Here is a 20,460-nt window from a genome sequence, read left to right as displayed (position 1 = left end):
TTCCCAAGTACACTGTAATACAAGCAGTCTGTAGGCTATAAGACTCGTTCTGCGCTCCAGACTGAGGCTTTAACCAGATACTCAAGCCCACTGAAGCCTGAGTCTGCACACATGTCATCTTCGGGGTTTACTCAGCTTCCAAGACCTGAGTTTTGAAAACTGCTCTTCCTGATCCACATCGACCAGAGACCCCGTGCTTTCTTCCTGCACTGAGCTTTGCCTGTCAGAATCTCTTCACTGCTGATTTGTGACCTGATTTGTGCCACATGTGACCCATGCTTGCTTGACAAATAAACTGCGGTTGTCTTTCCCTCCGACACTACTGACGGCTGACATGTCTTGTAGCTGAAGTGCATCCCTTCCTTCGATTCAAAGTGTTTGCGAAATGTGTGATTTTGCTTCTGAAAAAGTTTTCTGTCGTGTCAGCGGTGTGGTGTGGACTAGAATAGACATGATAACACATCTTCAGGGCGGGTCTGTGTGTTGTCCCTGCGCAGCTTCAGTTGCAAGAGGCACAGTAACGAATCCAGCCCACTTATGCAAATAAAACTGATAGATTTTGAAATAATGCCAGCAGAACAGAAAATGAACCAATGTCTGTGTCACCTGCTTCGGCTCCGGGATTACTTTGGCATGCAACACCATCAGCCTGTCTCCCAATGTGACGGCTGCTGTCCCCGTCAAAACTAGACAAAAAACTACAGACTGACTTTCAAAAGAATTCTGTTCCAGTGTAAAAACTGTACTGCATTTTTCTTTTCTCACTCCAAATGATTGTTTTTTCCCAGAGTATTTTTTATGGGGAATGTATTCTTTTTGTTTTCTTGCGCTGTGACAGGAGGGAGCTGCACTCTCATGCTACACGATACTTCATGTCGAGAGCTCCCAGCGTCTCAGCTGTATTCATATTCCGATCTCCTACAAAGAAACCCACAATGCTGTGCTCATAAAAGATTCATGGGACAGACAAAAGCAAGGTCACTCCGTGCATAGGAACAAGCGGCAGCCTAAATTCTTACAAAGCGATAATGTGATAAAAACTCTGTTTATAGAGACAGAAAGAACAACAAGAACTTCATGGCAATTAAATTGCTGGTGGCAGATCGGAGCCCGTAATGTTGCTCATTAACTCGTTGACCAAGGACAGATCAATGGGGTTTGTGGTTGATGAACAGACGTGCTGTAAATGATTGTGCTCTTTGAATAAACATTGCGTGTGCTAGAACCAGCCCGGGTTCTGGAGGAACACAAATTGTTTGCCATTATTTTGACCTGAACAGCTCAGTTGATCAATGATAAGAAACAGACACAGGTGGGCATGACACTATAATACACGCCCACAAAGAGCATTTTTTCCTTCTGCTTTACTTCCGGGTGCATTCGTTTTGGCTTTCCAAGACTCAATTATTTGTGATCCACACACAATGAAGCCATGTGTAGGTCTGGGTTTAGTTGGATTGTCTGGGATGTCCATCCAGTTTTATCACAGGTCTCTGAAGTCAGGACCTGGAAAAATGCACCCCCACCTCTAAGTTAATTTCTGCTTCTTCAACCCTCTGCACTGGGGACTGGCTTAGACATTAAGCCAGTTTTAATTGACTCATTGTCATTAGGATAATAAGAAAGAAAGCCATAATTTAAATAGAGGGAGGATGGAATTATATCTGTAGATTTCTGCAAAGCTAAATTCTCTGAGCAATATATCCATATCTGTTTGGCTTCATACACACCTGAATAATTAGAATCTCTTTAGGTGACTCCTCATCCCTTAGTATTGTAAAAAGGGAAGAGCGAATTAATATTCATTCTGATGATTCATAGCAACCGCCTGCTCTTAAAGGGGAACTACAGCATATAAATCAGCATTGATGAGTGCATTTAAACCTCAATAAAAGTAAACAGGTGCAGAGGACACACCTGATGAAGGCTCCACAGCCGAAACGTTGTGTCTATTTTCTTTTCCTTTCAGCATGGGTTAAACCTTCACTTGTTCCTTTGCAGCCTCCGCATGCTGACACAGCTCCCTACGTGTACTTCTTCATGTACTGTACACAGGAACTTGTAAAACCTCCAATTTACAGCACAAAATAGACTAAATGTGCATCACAGCACCATATTCTGCAGCTCAGAATTAGGTAACAAACCTTCCTGTGACATGTTGCAACCTTATTACATGATAAACAAACAGCCGTATGAATACATTAATTCTAATCCAAGGGAGATATTGTTCTTTGATTTTCGCCGACAAACACTACTTGTTAACTGTGCATGCAGATCACGTTAGAACATTTCTGTGGTAAAATATCTGCTGCACAACCTGTACTTATTGGCTCGTACACTAGATTACATTAGTCATTAGGGAGACTAGTGAGCATGAAGGGCTGCATCACATCGCAATTTGTGGGAACTCGAATGCGAGTTTGTGACAACATGGCAACATACAGTGCTTTCACAAAGTTCATGATTTTGTGCTAAATTTGAAATTTGTAAAATTTTTGTATAATGTCATTGTTACAGAGATTTAATAACGAATTCCTCTTTAACACTCACTATATGCCTGAAAAGTGTCCCTCAAAAGATACCTATCCACGCCTGTTAGACCGGTCAAAGCTGGTTATGTGCTGCTGATGAGCCACATAACGGTGAACCAGCTGTTTGTGGCTGCTAGCTTTCATATTATATATGAAAAAGAAGAATTAGAATTATTTTTAGACTGTTCTGTCCTCTAACGAAGAGAAACAGGTAATTAATATTCACTTCCTGTAGTTCTTCTCTATCTACAGTTTCTGTGTTATGTATTTTGGATTTATTATTACTGATTTATTTCAGTGATGCTTTTATCCAAAGCGACTTAGATTTACATCCATTTATAGAGCTGGGTATTTTTATTGAATTAATTTAGATTAAGTACGTCGCTCAAGGGTGTAACAGCAGTGTCTCGGCTGGGGTTTGAACCTGGAAACTTCCTCTTACGAATCTGAATCTGAAAGCCGCTGCCTCACACCGCTGCCTTTAAAAAACCTACTTCTTGTGTAACTGAGGTATACTGAGCTTCTGCTAGTGGAATACACAATAACGTATTTACAATGTATAATGTAATGTATAACCAATGTATTTGTATATATACGCAATTGTACAGTGCATTTAGAATAAGGCTGCAATGGACTGGTGTCCTGTCCATGGTGTATCCTGCCTTATGCCCAGTCCTTGCTAGAATAGGCTCCGACTCCCCCTGGAGCCTGTACTGGGCACTTTAAATAGAGCCAGTGCTAAAATCAGGAATTGGCGTTGGGAAGGGAAGCCAAAGACAGGAGTGGGTGCAGACACTCCTTCTGGAAGGAACCTCAATAACTTACCTAACTAAGGTAACCCGTGGTTTTCCTGGGAAGGGCACGTCCTGGGTGAATATGTCCTAGGAATGCCAGGGTCAGGGCTACAGTATATGTAGTATTTAGTGCTCAATGTGTTGTATTGAACAGCTATGCTGAAACTTGCACTGGCTGAAAATGGGCAATATTGAGATAAACACTGAGACTCTTGTAGATGAGGCTCTTTTATGTGTTCTTCTGTCCTTTGGGCTACAAAGACTTTGAGAACGTGGAAAAGCAACAAAGTTCCCAAGCAGAAAGTCTTTATGTAGAAGCGTCATTCCAAATAACATTAAAAGCGACTGATGTGAGTAATGGACTTCACATAAAAGTGGAATTTATATACATAAGGAGGTGCAGGGTTCATAGTTGTTCTTGAGGGCCCTGGAGCAAATTAATCAAGTCTGTCAGGGGACTTGCTAGTCAACTACAGAAAACGATTGGATTCTTTGCTGTTGAAGCAGCTGACAGTACATGAAAGCCGGCAGAGTCAGGGCAGTATGCTGGACGAGGTGCTGTGGTGAGTCTCTGGAGTGAGCTCTCCTTTGTTCTGCTATCACTGCTTGATTACTGATATAACTAATGTAGAGAGACAGGAGAGGAGGAGACACGTGGCCATGGTGTGTGTGTGTATGTGTGTGAGTGGGCACGTGTGCAGAGGGGGAGGCATCTGAGCTTTGTATAAACTGGCAGCCCGTTGCCGACAGAGCTCACAGAAGAATTAATGCTGGATTTAGCTCTTTGTTTGACATTTATCAAGGGAAACAGGTAATACCAATCCGCCCTGAGCTACAGAAATCCTTGGAATCCTCCAGCTGTTCCTTGCATCCCTCCCATTTTCGGACTGTTAGTCGTGAGTCAGCTCAGGCTTGCAGTTGTGACCCATGACACTGGTGCAGAGGGGCGCTGACCCACAGGCACACTTTCCACAAGAACACACGCAGAATGGGCCCTGTCCAGTGGCTTCTGCCCTGCAGGAACCCCTCCCTCCACAGCAGAGAGAGCTGCGGGTCACTCAGGCTCCCCAAACTCCCCCGAGTTCAGGGGCAATTGGGGTGCCAGTTCAGGTACCGTTTACTCTCTGTGTAGTCCTGTGTAGTAGAGCTGTGCTTTAAACATTTTTGCTTCCATACACGCAGAAGCTTAGAGACCCTTTGGCAGCTGAAAAAGATCTGGACTTGGAAGCTGCCCTGGTTTCCAGGTGTATAAACCCAGACACAGCTGAAGGAAGAAGCATCACGTTGGGTACAATATAAGCCAAAGGACTGAGTACAATGGTTAATGAACAGGACCCTGATACCCATGATAGCTCAGAGGTGCTGCACCTGTATTTACCCCTTGGATTTTTTTGCTGAAGGTCTGAGAAGATGAATTCTCTCATCGCAGTGCAGTTGGGCCTCAGAGCTGGAGGTCGCCCTCCTTGGTTCCTGTCCAGATCCATGGACGAGGCTGATTAGCTCCCGGGAGCTGACAGCATGTGGCTGAGCGAGAGGAGCTCTCTGCAGGGGGGCTGGCGGGTTGGGGGGGGGTTCACTTTTTGACTGGGATCCAAGCTGAGAGTGACAGTGTGGGGTAGCTCAGGGCTGTATCTCATTATGCAATACCCCCAAGGCCTTCTGTCTTTCCCTTTGAAGCTGTACCATGCTGGAATACAGGCCTCACCTCAAGTACCCTCCGGTAGAACGAGGCAGGTTAATTCAAGGTAGCACAGTTGCTAGGCTACTCTGTATCCTCTGTAGAAGGGCGCGAGCTGTATTATGTGGTGCTCGCAGGCTGTGGAACATCATTTATTTCACCTTTCCACTCATCACATACTAGCACGCTAAATTAAAAAAAAACACTGGTTAACCCAGCCTCACTGTCTTTAAAAGGAAGGAGGAAACCAGAAACACCCAAATGCCACATCGTGGTGTCGCCCACATACAGTATAGTTTCATTATGTTCCAAATAAAAACCCTAGCGGAGTTTCCTTTCAAATATGTAGCCCTTCAAACAGGGCACTAGCCATGTACTGCTCAAACAGAACTAATCCAACAGGGTTTTTCTGTTTTCTTCCTCGTGTATGAAACACAGACAGGAAGTGCACTAACTCATGAGACTGAGCTGGCGAGACAAAGAACAGAGGGTAATTCAGCTCAGTACACGGGCCTGATATCTAATGTCAGGCATGCTGCTCTCATTGGTCTGCTGACTTGACTGTGATTTAATTCATTATTGTTATAGTGTATTCTTATTGTGTTTTCTGTTGGTAACTTCTGTGCCTCTGGTTAATGTAAAATGTAATGTAAAATGGTCAGTGGCCTTGGATGATGATGGTGATTTGATCAGAAAGAAAATGCCCAGTCTTCGAAGTTGGAAATCTCCATTGTGATTGTTTCAACAGGTAATTAGTTAAATCAGAGTAACTTAGAGATCTGGATTTGTAACAAAACACCCTGCAGCCAGAACAAATTACTTGATTAATTGATCAGTAGCTTACAAGTGTTCCTGTTTGTTAGAAATTGGTAATACAGGATAATTGCTTCGCTGGACCAGGAATGGAGACCCCTGAACTAAGAGCTTTTGTCACCGTTAATTGTCATGCTTTTGAGAGGTGAAGTTTCTGGCAGGCTTGTTGTCCTTTGACTCACTGGCAAGTAAGAGTTTAACAAGCTTTATACTGTACAGAAGCCTTGTTTCAGGTACAGGCTGTAGTACACTATATGCGTTAAATACCGATTAGACTGCTTTCCACAGTGCAAACACATAGCAAGCACACTGGTGATGGAACAGTGCATCAGAGAGCCCACAGAGGATGCACTCTGCCAGCCCTGATCTCTTCATCCACTCTGCCAGAAACAGTCAGCAGGGCTGAGTCTTTAGCATTTTTTAGTAACTGCGATCTCTTGCCAACATGACACCAGTCCCATAGCCTACAAAGAACCATTTGCCTAAATTAGGTCAGAAGTCAATAAGCAGTTTTGATGCAGCAAAACATTCAAGCCTTAAAGTGAAACAGAAACAAAAAAACTGATCAACAAATAAGCAGTTGTCTGCCTCGCTTTCTGCTATCCGTCTGTGCTGATCAGACTTACTGTAGGCAAACCAATCACATCTAGAGTATAAAACCACAGGAATTTAGGAAGACTTGTTTTTTGGTACCCCTCAAAGAAGATGATACCAGTCTGGACTCTGGGGCATTAGATCTGCTGATTAAGCCCAAATGTGCAGAGCAGGCTGGATCCTAGAGGGACCCCTCCACAAACAAAAGATTCTTAATCCTGCACAAAAGTGATTCCATTTTTAACTGCTTCTAACCCACCAGCTACAGGAGGACAGTTGTCCCAGGCTGGGCTGACAGGGAGCAGATTCATAGGCTCATAGTTTGACAGGACAGGCCACACACCGGCCACACACAGTCTGCCATTAAAATGCATTCCTCTGGGTTTTTATTATTTCCTTCAACACACAATAAATTATCATTCATTTGCATTTAATTGTATTCAAACAGCATATATTAAAACTGCCAGAAAGAAACAAAGGAGTAGTTAAGGTCAAAATAAAGGTCAACCACAGATAAAGAGGGGGGGGGGGAGAACAGATCATTTGGAATCAAGCTAATGTGTGACAAAGCGCGATGAAGTAATTAGGGCACGCTGAGGCCTTCTGCATTCACTGGACACGCGCGGCTCTGTCAGACAGCTTCCGCACTGCCATACGTCTTCTGCAAACACATGACAGGAGCCCTGCAAAACTCATTACCACTCGGCAAATATTTGCTTTGCTGGAAATAATTCCCGCACATATCTCGCCTTTATTCCACATTTTTCATCACCGTACATATGAAAACGAGGAAGCTGCGCCGTTTATTCTAAGGACGCGGCCGTGATGTGATAGACGGACACGTGGACCTGCACGAAGGGGAGGGCACGGCCCCCCGCCCTGCTGCTCGCGGATTGATTCTGCTTTCTGACGATTGCTGTCTTAATTGACGTTTAATTTGAAACCATTAACTTTTTTTTTTCGCTTGCCTTCAAGCCTCAGACGATTATATGCTGGGCCAATGAAGGAGGCTGTAACCATTCACACAGCTGACACAATGATCATGATGGCGGAGGCAATGGTGCCACTTTAAAATGAGCAGCAGTTCGTCTTCCTCACTTCTCTGTTTCCACAAGATCAGCCATCTCAGAGTCCTGCATCGTACATGGCCATAAGGAGTTGTTCTTGCCTGCTTTGTTTGATGCACAGTGTTCTGCTACTCCCTTGCTATCTTACAATTAGGTCAAGATCAGGGTCATTAGGAAATTGGGGGTGCAACTTTTTTTTTTGCAGATTTTGCAAACAACAGTTCCCAGCAAGCTCTGCAGATTGATCAACCATTAACCATCTGTACGGTCACAACTTGAATATTTGTAATAGTTTCCTCATAAAAAATATCTTTTCTGTAGCGTTTAAAAAGGTTGTCTGTTATCTATTAATTTATTAATGCAATGATTCATCTACATAGAAAATGTGAGAAAAGCAGACAAAAACAAAGCACATGAAGACACCTGCTGAAAAGACATCAGAATAGATTTGTTCAAATAGCATCTGAAGAGATACGAACGAAATAGTCTTCACTCTTTTGCTACATGCCACAGTGACATCATCGTTAAGCTACAGATGAATTAAGATCGCCCCCCTGCAAAGAGAACGTGTTGGCCTTTATTTCGTGTTAAACTGTAGATGGCTGATGTACAGTGCGGCAGTTGTCGTCTGTCTAATTGGTGTCTCTGCAGCTCTGGCCGCTTCCTCCCTCCAGCTTTTCAGAGAAGCGCAGTGAGACACAAACTGTGCACTGTATGCAGTCTGCGATGCTGGGTGTCCTGGCTGATTGATATGCCGATGCCGTGCAGCGGTGGAATACTAACTCTCTTTGTGTGTTTTTTTTTATTTTGGAATGCGGGAGGGAACAGGGTCCCAATGGGGGAGGCGGAGGGGAGGGGGGGGTATTTGCACTTGCTCTTCGACACCACCAGCTGAACTCGGCGATGTACTCTCCTCTTGTTAAGTTACAACTCTCACCTCTGCTCCCCCGACCGAGGGCTTGAATTATTTAAAAAACGAACTCTGATCGGGCCTCGGCCCAGGCCTGGCAGAGCGATCCTGTCAGCTTTTCCGCCATACACCATAGTCAACCCAGCGCACGTACGCGTTGGCTTGCTGCTGGATTGAGCTGGGAGGTCCTTTGGCGTGTGCAGTGCTGTCTGTCGCCTCTCATGTGAGTGGTTTATGCTAATTGCTGCAAGTAGTTTTTAAGATCAAAGCACTTGTTTTCCATTTCTTCAAAACGTGCACTTGGAGCTCTGATGCACGCGTTTTGAATTGCTACCTGACCAGCTGATGCACACTTAGAGCTTTTGTACCCTTTCTTTGTGGGACAAATCCAGTACTGAAACCTGCCTTTCTCCTAAAACCGCTTCATCCATTAAAGACAATAATAACCTGATAAAAAGAGAGGGTGAGCACAGCCTTTCAGGGTCATTAACAGAGAAGACCCAGGATGCTGCTCAGCTTGCTCTCTGGGCGGTACAGGACTTGTTGCTGCTTGTCCACAGGAAAAAGTGAAGTCTGAAAGTGGCGAAGAAGTGTAACTTAACAGAACATGCCCGCAGATTCAGAATTTCCCCCTCGGAATAAAAACATAAGAGCCCTGCCTTTCTATTCCGGAAGAGTTTAGACGAGGAAACCTGATCCAGCAGCCTTGGCACTGTACTGTACCTCAGCTGTTCACACTAAATAGTTTGTGGAATTTGAATATGAATTTGAATGGCTTTTACTTTAGGGTGCAAGATCAGTACAGACAGAAGCCTTACAGACCATCTCCTTAATGCAAGGCAGCATTAGCATTTTTCTGTGTTTATTTAATTTCCCAAATGGAACAGAGACCTCAGATCAGAGCCAGTCTGACAGTGGGATTCTTCTTCTCTGTTTTTCCTTTTCCTTTTTCAGCCTGCCTTCGCTCCTCTCCTGCAATGTCATTCTACAGTATGCCTTTGGTTATCAGGAACTTATAATTACAGCTAGCAAAAGCTAGCTGCAGGCCCAAGTTTTCAGATAATTACCATATACATTTCAATTTGAGGCTTGAGCTTTTTGATAATGAATTCAGGTATGCTGATGCTTCAGAAACTGACTGAATCTTAGCAGAGAGAGAGGAAGAGGGGCTAGGGTGTGTGTGTTCAGAAAAATAACTCCACAGTCCTCTCAAGTTGACATTACTAGTATCAGTTTGCACCACTGGCAGTGCAGTGATGGTGATGAGCTAGTCATCCTCAGAATCCCCCCTGAGAACCGTCATGCAGCAGTAATGTAACCCTGTGGTTAATGCAGTGCTTACCCTTCTGCCTGTGTACAGATATACAGAATATTACTGTGCCAGGATGGGCAACCTGTTGCCCATTTTTCCTCCCATCACGCCCATATCCACGAAGTAAAACACAAACGTTTTTTAGCGGCTGCGCCTGCCCTTGCACAGTGCACGAGCCATACAGGATATAGCTGTGTTTGTGGCAATTCCTGTAGTATCTCTTTATCAAGCCTAATCGTTTCAGTAGGACGGAGCACATGCTGGCTGGTAATTTCTCTCATCAAAACGTAAGAAAGCTTACAAGAGAGAAGAGGCCATTCGGCCCACCTAGTCCATCTCGTTTGGTTGTTAGAAGCTAATTGATCAGAGGAACTCGTTCTCATCCAGCTGATTTCTGAAAGAAGCCAGACGCCAGCTTGTCAGCTTTGAAAACATGCCTGATGCTTGCCCTCATGTGAGGAGATCTGACAGAAATCACCGGGTATCACAATCCTATGGCACAAGTCCTTGCTCAGGAAAAACCTGTCCTGCTGCTTCTTTATCCTCAAAGTTCCACATTCTCAATGCAAGTTTTATTGCACTGACACGCGTTTGGCTTAACCTTAACGCCGCAAGTTGGAAAAATCACAAACTAAAGAAATTGTTGCAATGTTTGTATGAGCACATCCCAGCTTCTGAAGAGATAGTGGTCCTAATTAGTCTTGTCTTTTTGCCATATTTAACTGTCAATTCCTTTAGGAGGCCTAACAAACTGTGCGACTAAATGTTTTTGAGTTCTGAGTTTTCCAGTCATTTTCATAATACCATTCTGCCCTGTTTTTTATGTGCAGGCGGTTTCTGTCAAAAGGATAGTAACAGATGAACATCAGGTGAGACGAGTTTGAGACGTCTGAGTCCTTATGGCTACAACCATGAGCCCCTTTCAGGAAGCCAATTACATGGCTGCTGTACAAAGCCATTTCCCCTCCCATCTCTGCATCCTGCTGGAGCAGAGCTGTCCTGAGATCCACCTTTCATAAAATGCATAAAACATTCGGATCAGCAGAGAAAAAGAGGATAAAATGTATTTTTGGATCTCTTTCCGTTTTCCTTAAAAGGAATTCATAGTGTTGGAGTACACAGAGCCTCTCCTTGCTTTGTCTGCAGCCTGTGTGCATGTAGAATGATTTAGAGCAGAAGGGAGAAACATCCAGCACAGAATTATATTTGACAGAGTCCCCGTTACATTGCATTTCTTTAGATCCTTTAACCTAAAAAGCTCATCATCTTCGATCAGTAGTTCCCAGAAAGGTAAGTGAACCAGGAAGGTAAGAAATGAAAGTTGTGTGAAGGGCTCACAGTTCCAACTGGGAAAGTGTCCACAGTTGAGAGAAGAGATTTACAGCCCTGCTCTTGGATCTTTTAATTCTGTTGATTCTTACTCTGGGCAGGGAGCATGGACAGAGACAGAGGTGGCTGTTTGAACCATTAGGAAAGCCACAGTGCTGCTTTGTTGTCCTTGTTGTGGGGCTCCCGCCTGACAAGTAGTGAAAACTTTCTGGTGTGTTTTTTTTTCCTTTTTCGCCGTTGTCGACATCTGCTGTTGTCGTTTTTTGACGCTGCTGTTTCTTTGGGCGCCTACTTTGAATAATTAACGCGGCTCGTTGAGTCTTAATCGGCACAACGAAATGTTTATTAAACAGCTGATTTAGCCACAGGTTATCCTGCGTGTGCCCTCTGCTACAGTATACAGTACACACTCTTAACTCCTTCACCTGCTGCGCTGGGCGCAGGCTACTGTTCGTCCCCAGCCGCGGCTACAGCGGTAATCCCGAGCAGCGTCTCTACTGTCCTGTACTGTCGACACCACCAGGCAGGTGTGTTGATGTAGAGTGGACCCGCACCGGTTTGGGGGCAGTCAGACCGCGATCCCCCGGGCCGAGTGGTGCGGAGCTGCGGCGTCTGTCAGCTCGGAATCGAGCCGCCAGCGGAGCGAGCGCTACCTGCCCTGACCCCGCGCGCAGCCCCTGTGATCGTGAGGAGCCGCTCCGCGAGGCACCGAGAGGCTTTCATCGCGCGGGCCTCGCGGGAGCCCCCGTGATCGCGCTTCTGTGATTGTGCAGTTCCTTTCAAAACGTGTTTTTTTTTTTTTAAAAAAAAGGTAAATCTTAAGAGTTTTCCTGGAATCACAACTACAGGGCCATCTGGGGACGTCCCGCGCTTCAGTTCCTGCGCTAAAAACATCGGGCGACTAAACACTTCACTGCTACCGCTTGTTTGTAGCCACCGCTGGAAAGAAAGGCGCTGTCAATCAAAACGCGCTCCCAAAAGGCTCCTCGGTTCCTCTCCACCAGATGCACGTTGTACCATCAGCTACACACAGTGCACATTATATATCAACCCTGTTCTTCCCCTGAATGCCATCCATCTATCTGTACCTTCCCCATCTATCTAGTTGCCTCTTTGTAATATTATAAAGGATTGGTTGGGAAAAAGTTAACAAGCCTCAACACATGGTTCCAGGAAGGTCTAGAGCATATCTGCCCCAAGTGTACAGTATGTGACCGAATGTACAGTATGTGGGAAAGAAAAAATAAAACCAGCGAGCTTGAAGGTACTGTACAACAGCGGAACCCAAATCAGAGAACACAAGTGAAAACTGTGTGGAAGCACCATATAAAGGAAGCACTTCTTTACACAAAGGGGTTGTGGGAGTCGGCCACAAGGTACCCAGTCGCGTTATTGACCCTGATACCCTGCTTTCTTGGTGGGATCAATTAGCTACTAATTACAAATCAATTGATGCTTGCAAGCTTTATGTTTTTAATTAAAAGCAATGCCCTTGTAACAAATCCCAGTGCTCCTCATTCCTGGACGGTAGACTGCCTCTAATTTGGATTGTTCAGTAGGTAAGGACCTGAACACACTGCTCTAGTGCTGACCGCCTTCCTGATGTCCTCTGTCCTTTTCACCAGCAGCAGCAGTTCAACAGAATCCACATCTGGTGCTACACAACAGCAATACAAATCTACCTGCCCACAAGGTACGAGCCAGCGCGCCTACAGCCGAAACTTCCCCCACAGTGAGAACGCAGCCCAGGATCCTGATGGGAGGCCTGGGAGTTTGTAATCCAGCGGCTGCAATCTCAAGGGAACAAGCGGTGGGGAAAAAAATAAAAAAGAGACCGCAAGCAATTTGTTGTTCCCCAGCTGGATGTTTCAGAGAGCGTCTCTCTTAATCCCCCACAGTGGACTGGGAAAAAAAGGCAGCTCTTTGGCGTGTGAAATCTCAGGAAAAGCAAAACTAACACTGCCGGAGAGCGGGATGGATGCTATCGCTCTGTCTCGGAGCTTCCCCGAAGAGCTCAGGAGGGTCTCCGATCAGCAGAGAGCGTTTCATCCTCCTCTCTTTATCTCTGCTTTCGGGGGAAACGGGTAATTACATGCGTGTGTGCAGCTGTTAAAGGCTGGGGTCCTCCCGTAATTACATGGGTCTAGAGATAAGAAACTCCGAGGAGAATCTCTTCTTCAGGGCCACTAACTCCAAACGCATGACCTTTTCCGCTCCCAAGATTAGGCTCTTGTTCACTCCTAGCTAATTGCTCTCCCCGCAAGGGGTCTGTCTTGTGTGGAAGGCTGTCACAGGAGGAGGTCTGAGCTCCAGTGAGCGGAATCTACCATTTTCCAACTGTTGTCTTTCTGTATCATCCTCCCTCTTCATCCCAAGGCCACTGCTGGGTCATCACAGCCACTGCCCTCTCCGGGCAGTCAGTGGGACAGGGGGCTTTTTCCCCCCTCACCACCCATCGCCCCCTGGTGCCAAGAGAGCCCTGGCCCAGCGGGTCCAACCCTGCCCCCTGCAGCACTGTGCCCCTTGGTGACACCAGAACACAACAATTTACAATACAATCGCACAGTCTGTCAATTGTATTGGAAATTGCAATTGTATCATTTCTTGCATCACGATCTTAATCTCTTTCCCTATAAACATCCGTCCTCCTACTCTTCTGTCCCTCTTAACGAGCTCGCGGACGAGGCACTTCATTGCCGACAGCACCGCCGTACACTGGACTGTTCGTGCACTGATAAATCAACCTCGATTGACTGATCAATGCCAGAGGAGAAGAGGCCATTGTCTTGTCTGGCCCCACCGGAGTCAGTAGGTAATTGACCCAAGGGTCTCATCCAGCAGTTTCTTCAAAGGAGCCTGGGAACCAGCTCCCACAACATGGTTGGGTAGCTCGTTCCACGCTCCCACAACCCCTGCGGTAAAGACACGCCTCTCGTTCTTGGTTTTAAATGTACACGACCAAGGCTTATGATGTCCGGGGCAACTTTTTTAGCATTTTGTTTCACCGGTTGGTGTGTTTGGTAAAGGCTCGTCCTTTAACATGTACGGGGGGGACCTGCTGTGCCAGTTCAGGTACACTTGGGCTGAGCTGAAGTGCAGGAGACTCAACACCAATACAGCAAACAGCATATTAAAAACCCAGACACATATCGCTCATGTTTTATATTTGATGTTTGTATGTACTAAAACAGAAGAGCACACAGGGAGGATTCTAGCCTGTCAGCCATGAAGTCCTTTTTAATTATAAACATTTACAAGATCTCGTTGACTGCTGCCACCATAATTCGGTTCGTATTTTTAAATTACAATCACCACCGTACAAAACTCTTTTCAGATTTGAATTGCTTTAATGTGACAAGAAGCTAATATATCACTTTTTTTATTCTTTACGTTCATGCAATGATGAAAAGCTCACCGCTGTTCGTTTGATAGGAGCTGGACGAAGTACTTAACGCTCTCCTGACACCGGCACGAGACACCTGCCGGAAGTAGCCATTGGCCCGGTTGTGGGGAGCGGAAATGCGTCAAAACAACCGCCGCCACCGTTTGAAGTGTTTCGGTAAGTAAAATACATTTTATGGGGCTTTTGTTTTAATGTTTTTCCTACACGTATCGGCTGGTTTTGAAAACAAATGTAATATGTGCACGTTGTACATGATGTAATATGATTAAATTGTAAGAAGGAAAAGTAAAATGTCTTAATTAAAAATCGACTCGTAATTGGTCAATTGGCTTTTAAAGACCGGGGGAGAGAGCGTAAGAAACGCTAGGCCTCCGCTTGTCCTCTGAACTTGAGGTTTTTTTATTTGTCGAGTTTTGGCCTCCAATATTGAGTTCAACCCCCCTGTCTGTGACAAGTGTGTACTAATATTTCCCTTTTTTGTGTTAGCACACTATTTCTAAAGTTGAGGAGTTTCGGTATCAGTTGGGAACCATCTAAAAATAACAACCCACACGTATTCATCACAATTGCGGTCACGGACTTGCCATGAATAAAGATGGTGTTGACTTTAGGTTGAGGGGGATGAGGTCTGAAATAAACGTTTTATTACTGTGAGAAGACTAGGGTTTGACGTGAACTTGGTACTGTGTTTTTATTTTAAAACTGGGAACCATATTGTAACCTAATGCAGCGATTCCCGATTGAACTGGGTCGTTCGGGTACTTTAGTATGTTAAAAGTAATCAGATATCATCGCTCTCCTTTTGATAGTTGCGAACTAAAAAGCAAGACTGTACACTGTCGTACTATGCCACCGTGCATATTTAACACACATTACCTACGTGGAATATTTGTCATCGCTCTGAAGTGTAAGAGGCAATACAGTATATCTGTTAAATTGAGCAAACGGCACTCATCAATTGTTGATGTTTTCAGCATTGCGCTGGGAAAGGGGAGGGAGCCATTTACCATAAATAATTAAACGACACTTTAAAACAAATTGGCCCTTAAGGGCAATTAACAAGCTACGATGGTGAAAATGAGGGGGCTGGAACTAGGGACGCTGCGATTTTAGAGCCACTCCGGTCCAAACTGGTAGTCTGGGCTGACGATTCCCGAATGGAGTTGATAAAAAAAATAGTAACATCTTAAATATATTTCCAAAAACACGTCCCATAAGAGTTCCTTAGAGAAGCCGCGTTTTAAAATCGTTTCGGTTGTAGTCTTCTTTTCTCCCGTACGCATGCCTGTACAGAGCGTCACGACACATCCTCACAACTTGTGGAACCGACACCTGCAAGAGGCCAGCAGTGGTCACGGGTATTTTGTGTTGTTTTGTTTTTTTAAAAAAAGGCTTTGTCGGTTACTGGAAGATGTAAGAAAAGACTTGGCCGTCCTTTAGAACTTTATTCGTGTCGCTGTGTTAAATTGAGAAACAAAAGGTAATCGCTGTCCAATCGGTATAACTGTCCTCAATGGGCGAGTGCCCGACAGCCAGCGATCTCTACCCGCTTGCAAGGCTCACACCGAGTAGTACTGTACGTGTGGGGTTAATACTACGAACACGGACTCGTGTGCCCAGACCGTAAGGAGACGAGAGACGCTATAATTCTGTCTGCACCACCACCACCCTCCGTCCTCCCCACCTACACACACACGCGTCCTACTGCAGACGTCTGGGATCTCTGAACTATAACCCGAGACCCTTGATTCGGCTTGAAGAAGATCCCGTCAGTTTTGTCTTTCAACTTTGCGGTGCATCCCGCCGCCAGCTGGAGCACAGAGAGGGGGGGCAATCGTTTTCCACATCCTGCGTGTCCGACACCAGGCTAGCGCTATGCTAGTGTCCTAATCCGAAACGGTAACAGTACAGTATGTAACCCTAGTACGCAATCCCCGATAAATGGCAAGAGCGCTTTTCAAGTGAAGCATTTTAGCACTTTTTTCCCTCACTGAAGATGCTGACCCATGACAGTGCATCTTGTTGTTACTACTATTATTTTCCCCCTTGAAACGATGGCATAAAATGTCAACATCGCAGACTAGCCATTGAAGAAACGCTGTGTATTTTATAGAGCCCGTACCCATCGAAAGGCATTAACTATTGGCACAGCAGCAGCGTTTGCCTGGTCTTCACTAAGCACACAACATAAGAGTCAAACGAAGAGGATTAGAATGTCGCCTTACCTCACTCGGTCCAATTATTAACATCAGCAGCAGGAATATGTCACTAAACAGATGCATCCTTTTGGAAAATGCAGGGTTGCAGCTATCCCGGGTCCTGTTCGTGGTCTGTTCAGCCTTTTTTGCGTTCTTTATACAGATTCCGTCAGCTTCGTGGATTTTAAAGGGGTTTTGTGAATTCTGTGGCGAATCTGTGCAATGAAAGACATAACAGCCGGTCTGGCGAGCGTCTTCCCTTCTCACGATGCCGATCCTGCCACAGTTGCTTAGAATAATGGTCTTCTGCTATTTATTTAATTTCGACGGCGCCTCCACCTCCAAAGATATTAACTGATCGCGTCTGGGGGAAGGAAAAAAAAAACAGGAGTGGATTGTCTATCCGTATGAACAACAGTTTATACCATGCGTCAATCCCTTGATATGTTAAAATATACCAACAACAATTCTGGAAAATCAGAGGTGGGATTGAATTGGAGAGAGAGGGGAGAAAAACGCAGAGGTTGTAAGGTGATCGCAAGACAGCCTGATAGTGGCGTAATTGCTTAGTTTCGCCAGCAGGGGAAGCAAACCCCAGCCTATGAGAGGAGTGTCCAAGAAGCGAGTTCTTTCGGAGGGAGTTGGGTCCCCGGAGTACCGTGTTGCTTCGTTGCCTGCTGAACGCCATGCCAGTCAGCTTCGTTTTGTAAATATTTTTTTTAGTTGTGTTTTCTTTGTTCTATCAAAAAAGAAACTGTAATGGATTCATAAATTCATTTACTCTAACTCCTGCATCGGTTGTGTGTGCTACTGCTGATGCTACAGCATGTCTACAGATATCCAGCCAGTTTCTAACTGCTGTGTTGATTACATTCACACCAGCGCCAAATTTCCCAAGATCCAATTAACCCGCCAGTGTGTCTGTGGGCTGTGGGAGGAAACCAGAACCACAGCACCCACGTGGGGAGAACATGCAAACTCCATGCAGATAGTATGCCAGGTCTGGAACTGAGCCCAGGGCCTGGCGCTACAAGGCAGCAATGCACCGTGCCATACTAATACTGTGCCTACTAATATTTTATTTCCCCATTGGCACAGGAGCCCTTGCTTCTTCTCTGGAGAGTTCTCCAGATTGGGAGTTTAAAACCCCCACAGAGTATAGTGCCTGACAAGGGGCCAACCTCTCAAATTGCTGTCAGTGTAAGAAGTTATCTGACTATAACCTGTTTCTTCTGGAAAGTGAAAGGCAGTGAGTGCAAGGATTGATATCGGAGGAATGTTAGTACAGGAAGTTAGAATGGTGTGCGTTCTTTTGATTGCTGTTGTTTTTTTATCTAGTGTGCTCGGTCTCCCTGTGGGGTTGCAGTCATCCTTTAGGACTGAAAGGATATTCTTGTAATCCAGAATAAATCGTTCTGATTTCCTATCTTTTTTTCCTTTCTTTGTTTTTTAGTGCTAAATTATTTTAAAGTCTTTAAGGCAAGTGGTTTGGGTTGCAAAGCCATTTTACCAAGTTAATAACCGTATAATGTAAAAACACAGTTCTGCGCAAATCCTCTTTTCAGTTTTGCTTCTTCCTGATGCTGTTAGAGGGGCGGATAGGTTCTCTTGTTTCTGAATTGCTTGACACTTACATGCTAACTTGACCACAGAAGGAGAATAATAAGATACCAGAAAATAGCTGCATGTCTTCTAATAGAACGTGGTGGTGATCTTGACAGAACAGGGGTTGTCTTTAAGTGACTCATGAGAGTCTTGGAGACAAATAGAACTTTACTAAACACTTGACTTGTAAGGAAAGAAACTAATCATTGCACAGTGCTCTGAAGCCTGCAGAAGGTCATTATGTTCCTCATACAGTACAATACAAGGATACTGTATGCAGAACTGGGCTGCTGTGGATCTTCCAGCCCATTATGCTTACAAAGTTTGGCGCAGTCATCTTATTTTTTTGATAAACTTTTTATTAACCCAGACATGTAAGTGAATTACTATTTGTACCCTTTAAACAAGCCAAAGATACAACATCAAGTTCTCTGTGCAGACTGTTTTGCATGAGCTGGAACTGCTCTCCCAACCCCTGCCCCCCCCCCCCCCCTCCCCCCCCCCGTTTCCCTGCTGGCTTTCAAGACACAGGGCTGACGGAAATTATGACAGTTTGGCTGACCTGCCTCCAGCCATTGTGAAATTGGCAGGTATAAATAGTGCATTAAAGAAACTGTATTTTCCTTTCTCCGCATTTGAAAATAAACCTTGTGGAGCCTGCAGTAAATCAAAAGCCTCTTTCAGGAGAGCTGGATAATATTAAATGTTTATTTGTGGGGTGGAGGTGGTTATGCATGTTTCACAAAGTAAATTAAACCAAAGAACCGTGACTTTTTAATTTATTTTGAGTAATTTGTTTGGCTGACATTTTTATACAAAGCAGTTTCCATTTCTACAGCTGGGCATTTTACTGAAGCAGTCCTGAGTGCCTTGCTCAGTGGTACAACAGCTGTGCCCTCCCTGGGATCGGAACCCACAACCATCCAGCTGTAGTGTGAGTCCAGAGCCCTGACTATTACACCACACGGCTTTGAGGTTTGGGTTACTTTTAAGTATTTTTGTAGGTTTCTGGAGACGTTTTCGAGAGGGATAAAAAATAAGTACTGCAAATGAAATAAACCTGTAGTCTAGGTTAATTAATAGTATTAAATTATTAAATATTATATAACATTAATTCTTCTAGTATTATGAAGAAGGGAAAGGTCAAAGTTATTCCTGTGTTCTCAGACAAAATACTTAGTCTGTAGTAATGTTTTGCAGATCTGATTTTTTCAGTTCTTTGTTATTCAGTTTTTTCTTACTTTTGAATGCAATTAAGGTACACAGCACAAAATGTAACAGGATTACCAAGGAGTGTGTAGGAAGTGGTTTCTTGAGGGGCAGTGTTCTGTGCTGTGTAATGGATTTGCACAAAAGCCACGTGTCTCGTATGCAGGAGTGATCTGTGAATCAGTGATGTGCTCTGCTTATGTCTACCAGTGGCACGCACCATGGCTTTGAATTGCAGACTGACACTGAAACATAACATGAGCATGTTTGCTAAGCCTGTTCTTGTGTGCAATTAGGTCACAAATGCCAGGTCCCATTTGTAAGTGTTTGTACCCAGAATTGTGCGTTTCAAGGGATTCTACCCATGTAAATAGTAGTTTGGATGGAAAATAAAGAAACAAAAAATGTAAAGTTTATTACTCTGTCCCTCTGATTTTTGGCAGGTTTCCAACAGTAATTTTTCTAAGATCTGGCCACAGCACAGCAGTGGGAGACAATGGACTGAATCTAAAAGTAGATTATAGCACAGCTGTCAAATGCACCAACTGCAGAAGAGTAGACTAATTTTTGTTTTAAAAAAAAACTGCTCAGTATTCTCTGGCTGTGGCTCCTGATGCTAAATGATACCCATAAGGAGAACATAACCCTTGTTTTTTTTTTGGGGGGGTGAGAAAAGGGAGGTACTGGTACAGCAATGAGGCTGAAAGATCACTCAGTCGGTTTTCTAAGAAGGAGACCATTACAGCGATTTCGATCAATTATCTGTGATGGAGGACATTAAAATGTTTTGCTCAAGGCACTTTTAAGTTTTGCGACTGTCAGGAGGCGAGTAAGTTGCCTTGTAAAACAGACTTTGACAACTTAAATGCATTTTCTGGCTGGCTTGTTCCAGGTGAGTCACTGGATCTCTCAGCTGGCGTCCGCGGTGTCTGTAACTGTTGTTCCCATTGATTAGCTTTTAAGCAATGGCTCTGGTTGCAAATGCTTGGTGTGCTCTGTGGAGCTGTCTCAGGTGTA

The 20,460-nt window shown here is 44.6% G+C and overlaps 1 protein-coding gene and 1 long non-coding RNA gene across 3 annotated transcripts in view; one reads left to right on the top strand and one right to left on the bottom strand.

Moving 5' to 3' along the window:
• The window catches only part of olfm2a (olfactomedin 2a), a 115,853-nt gene extending 98,688 nt beyond the window's left edge, over positions 1-17,165 (bottom strand). Inside the window, exon 1 of the mRNA XM_015349048.2 lies at positions 16,657-17,165. Within this exon, the coding sequence (XP_015204534.2) occupies positions 16,657-16,713 (57 nt within the window). The 5' untranslated portion in view covers positions 16,714-17,165. The remainder of the gene's footprint in view (positions 1-16,656) is intronic.
• The window catches only part of LOC138241837 (uncharacterized), a 301,671-nt gene that overhangs the window by 207,755 nt on the left and 73,456 nt on the right, over positions 1-20,460 (top strand). The window contains exons 1-3 of one of the 2 annotated variants that reach the window (XR_011191096.1): positions 12,369-12,721; positions 14,461-14,587; positions 19,073-19,209. This is a non-coding gene — a long non-coding RNA (uncharacterized lncRNA). Of the gene's footprint in view, positions 1-12,368; positions 12,722-14,460; positions 14,588-19,072; positions 19,210-20,460 lie in introns of those variants that run through there. The other variant, XR_011191095.1, reaches the window with a different exon arrangement.

Source organism: Lepisosteus oculatus, chromosome 11 (genome assembly GCF_040954835.1).
Source record: "Lepisosteus oculatus isolate fLepOcu1 chromosome 11, fLepOcu1.hap2, whole genome shotgun sequence".
NCBI classification, from domain to species: Eukaryota; Metazoa; Chordata; class Actinopteri; order Semionotiformes; family Lepisosteidae; genus Lepisosteus; species Lepisosteus oculatus.
This window is presented reverse-complemented; position numbering and strand designations above follow the sequence as displayed.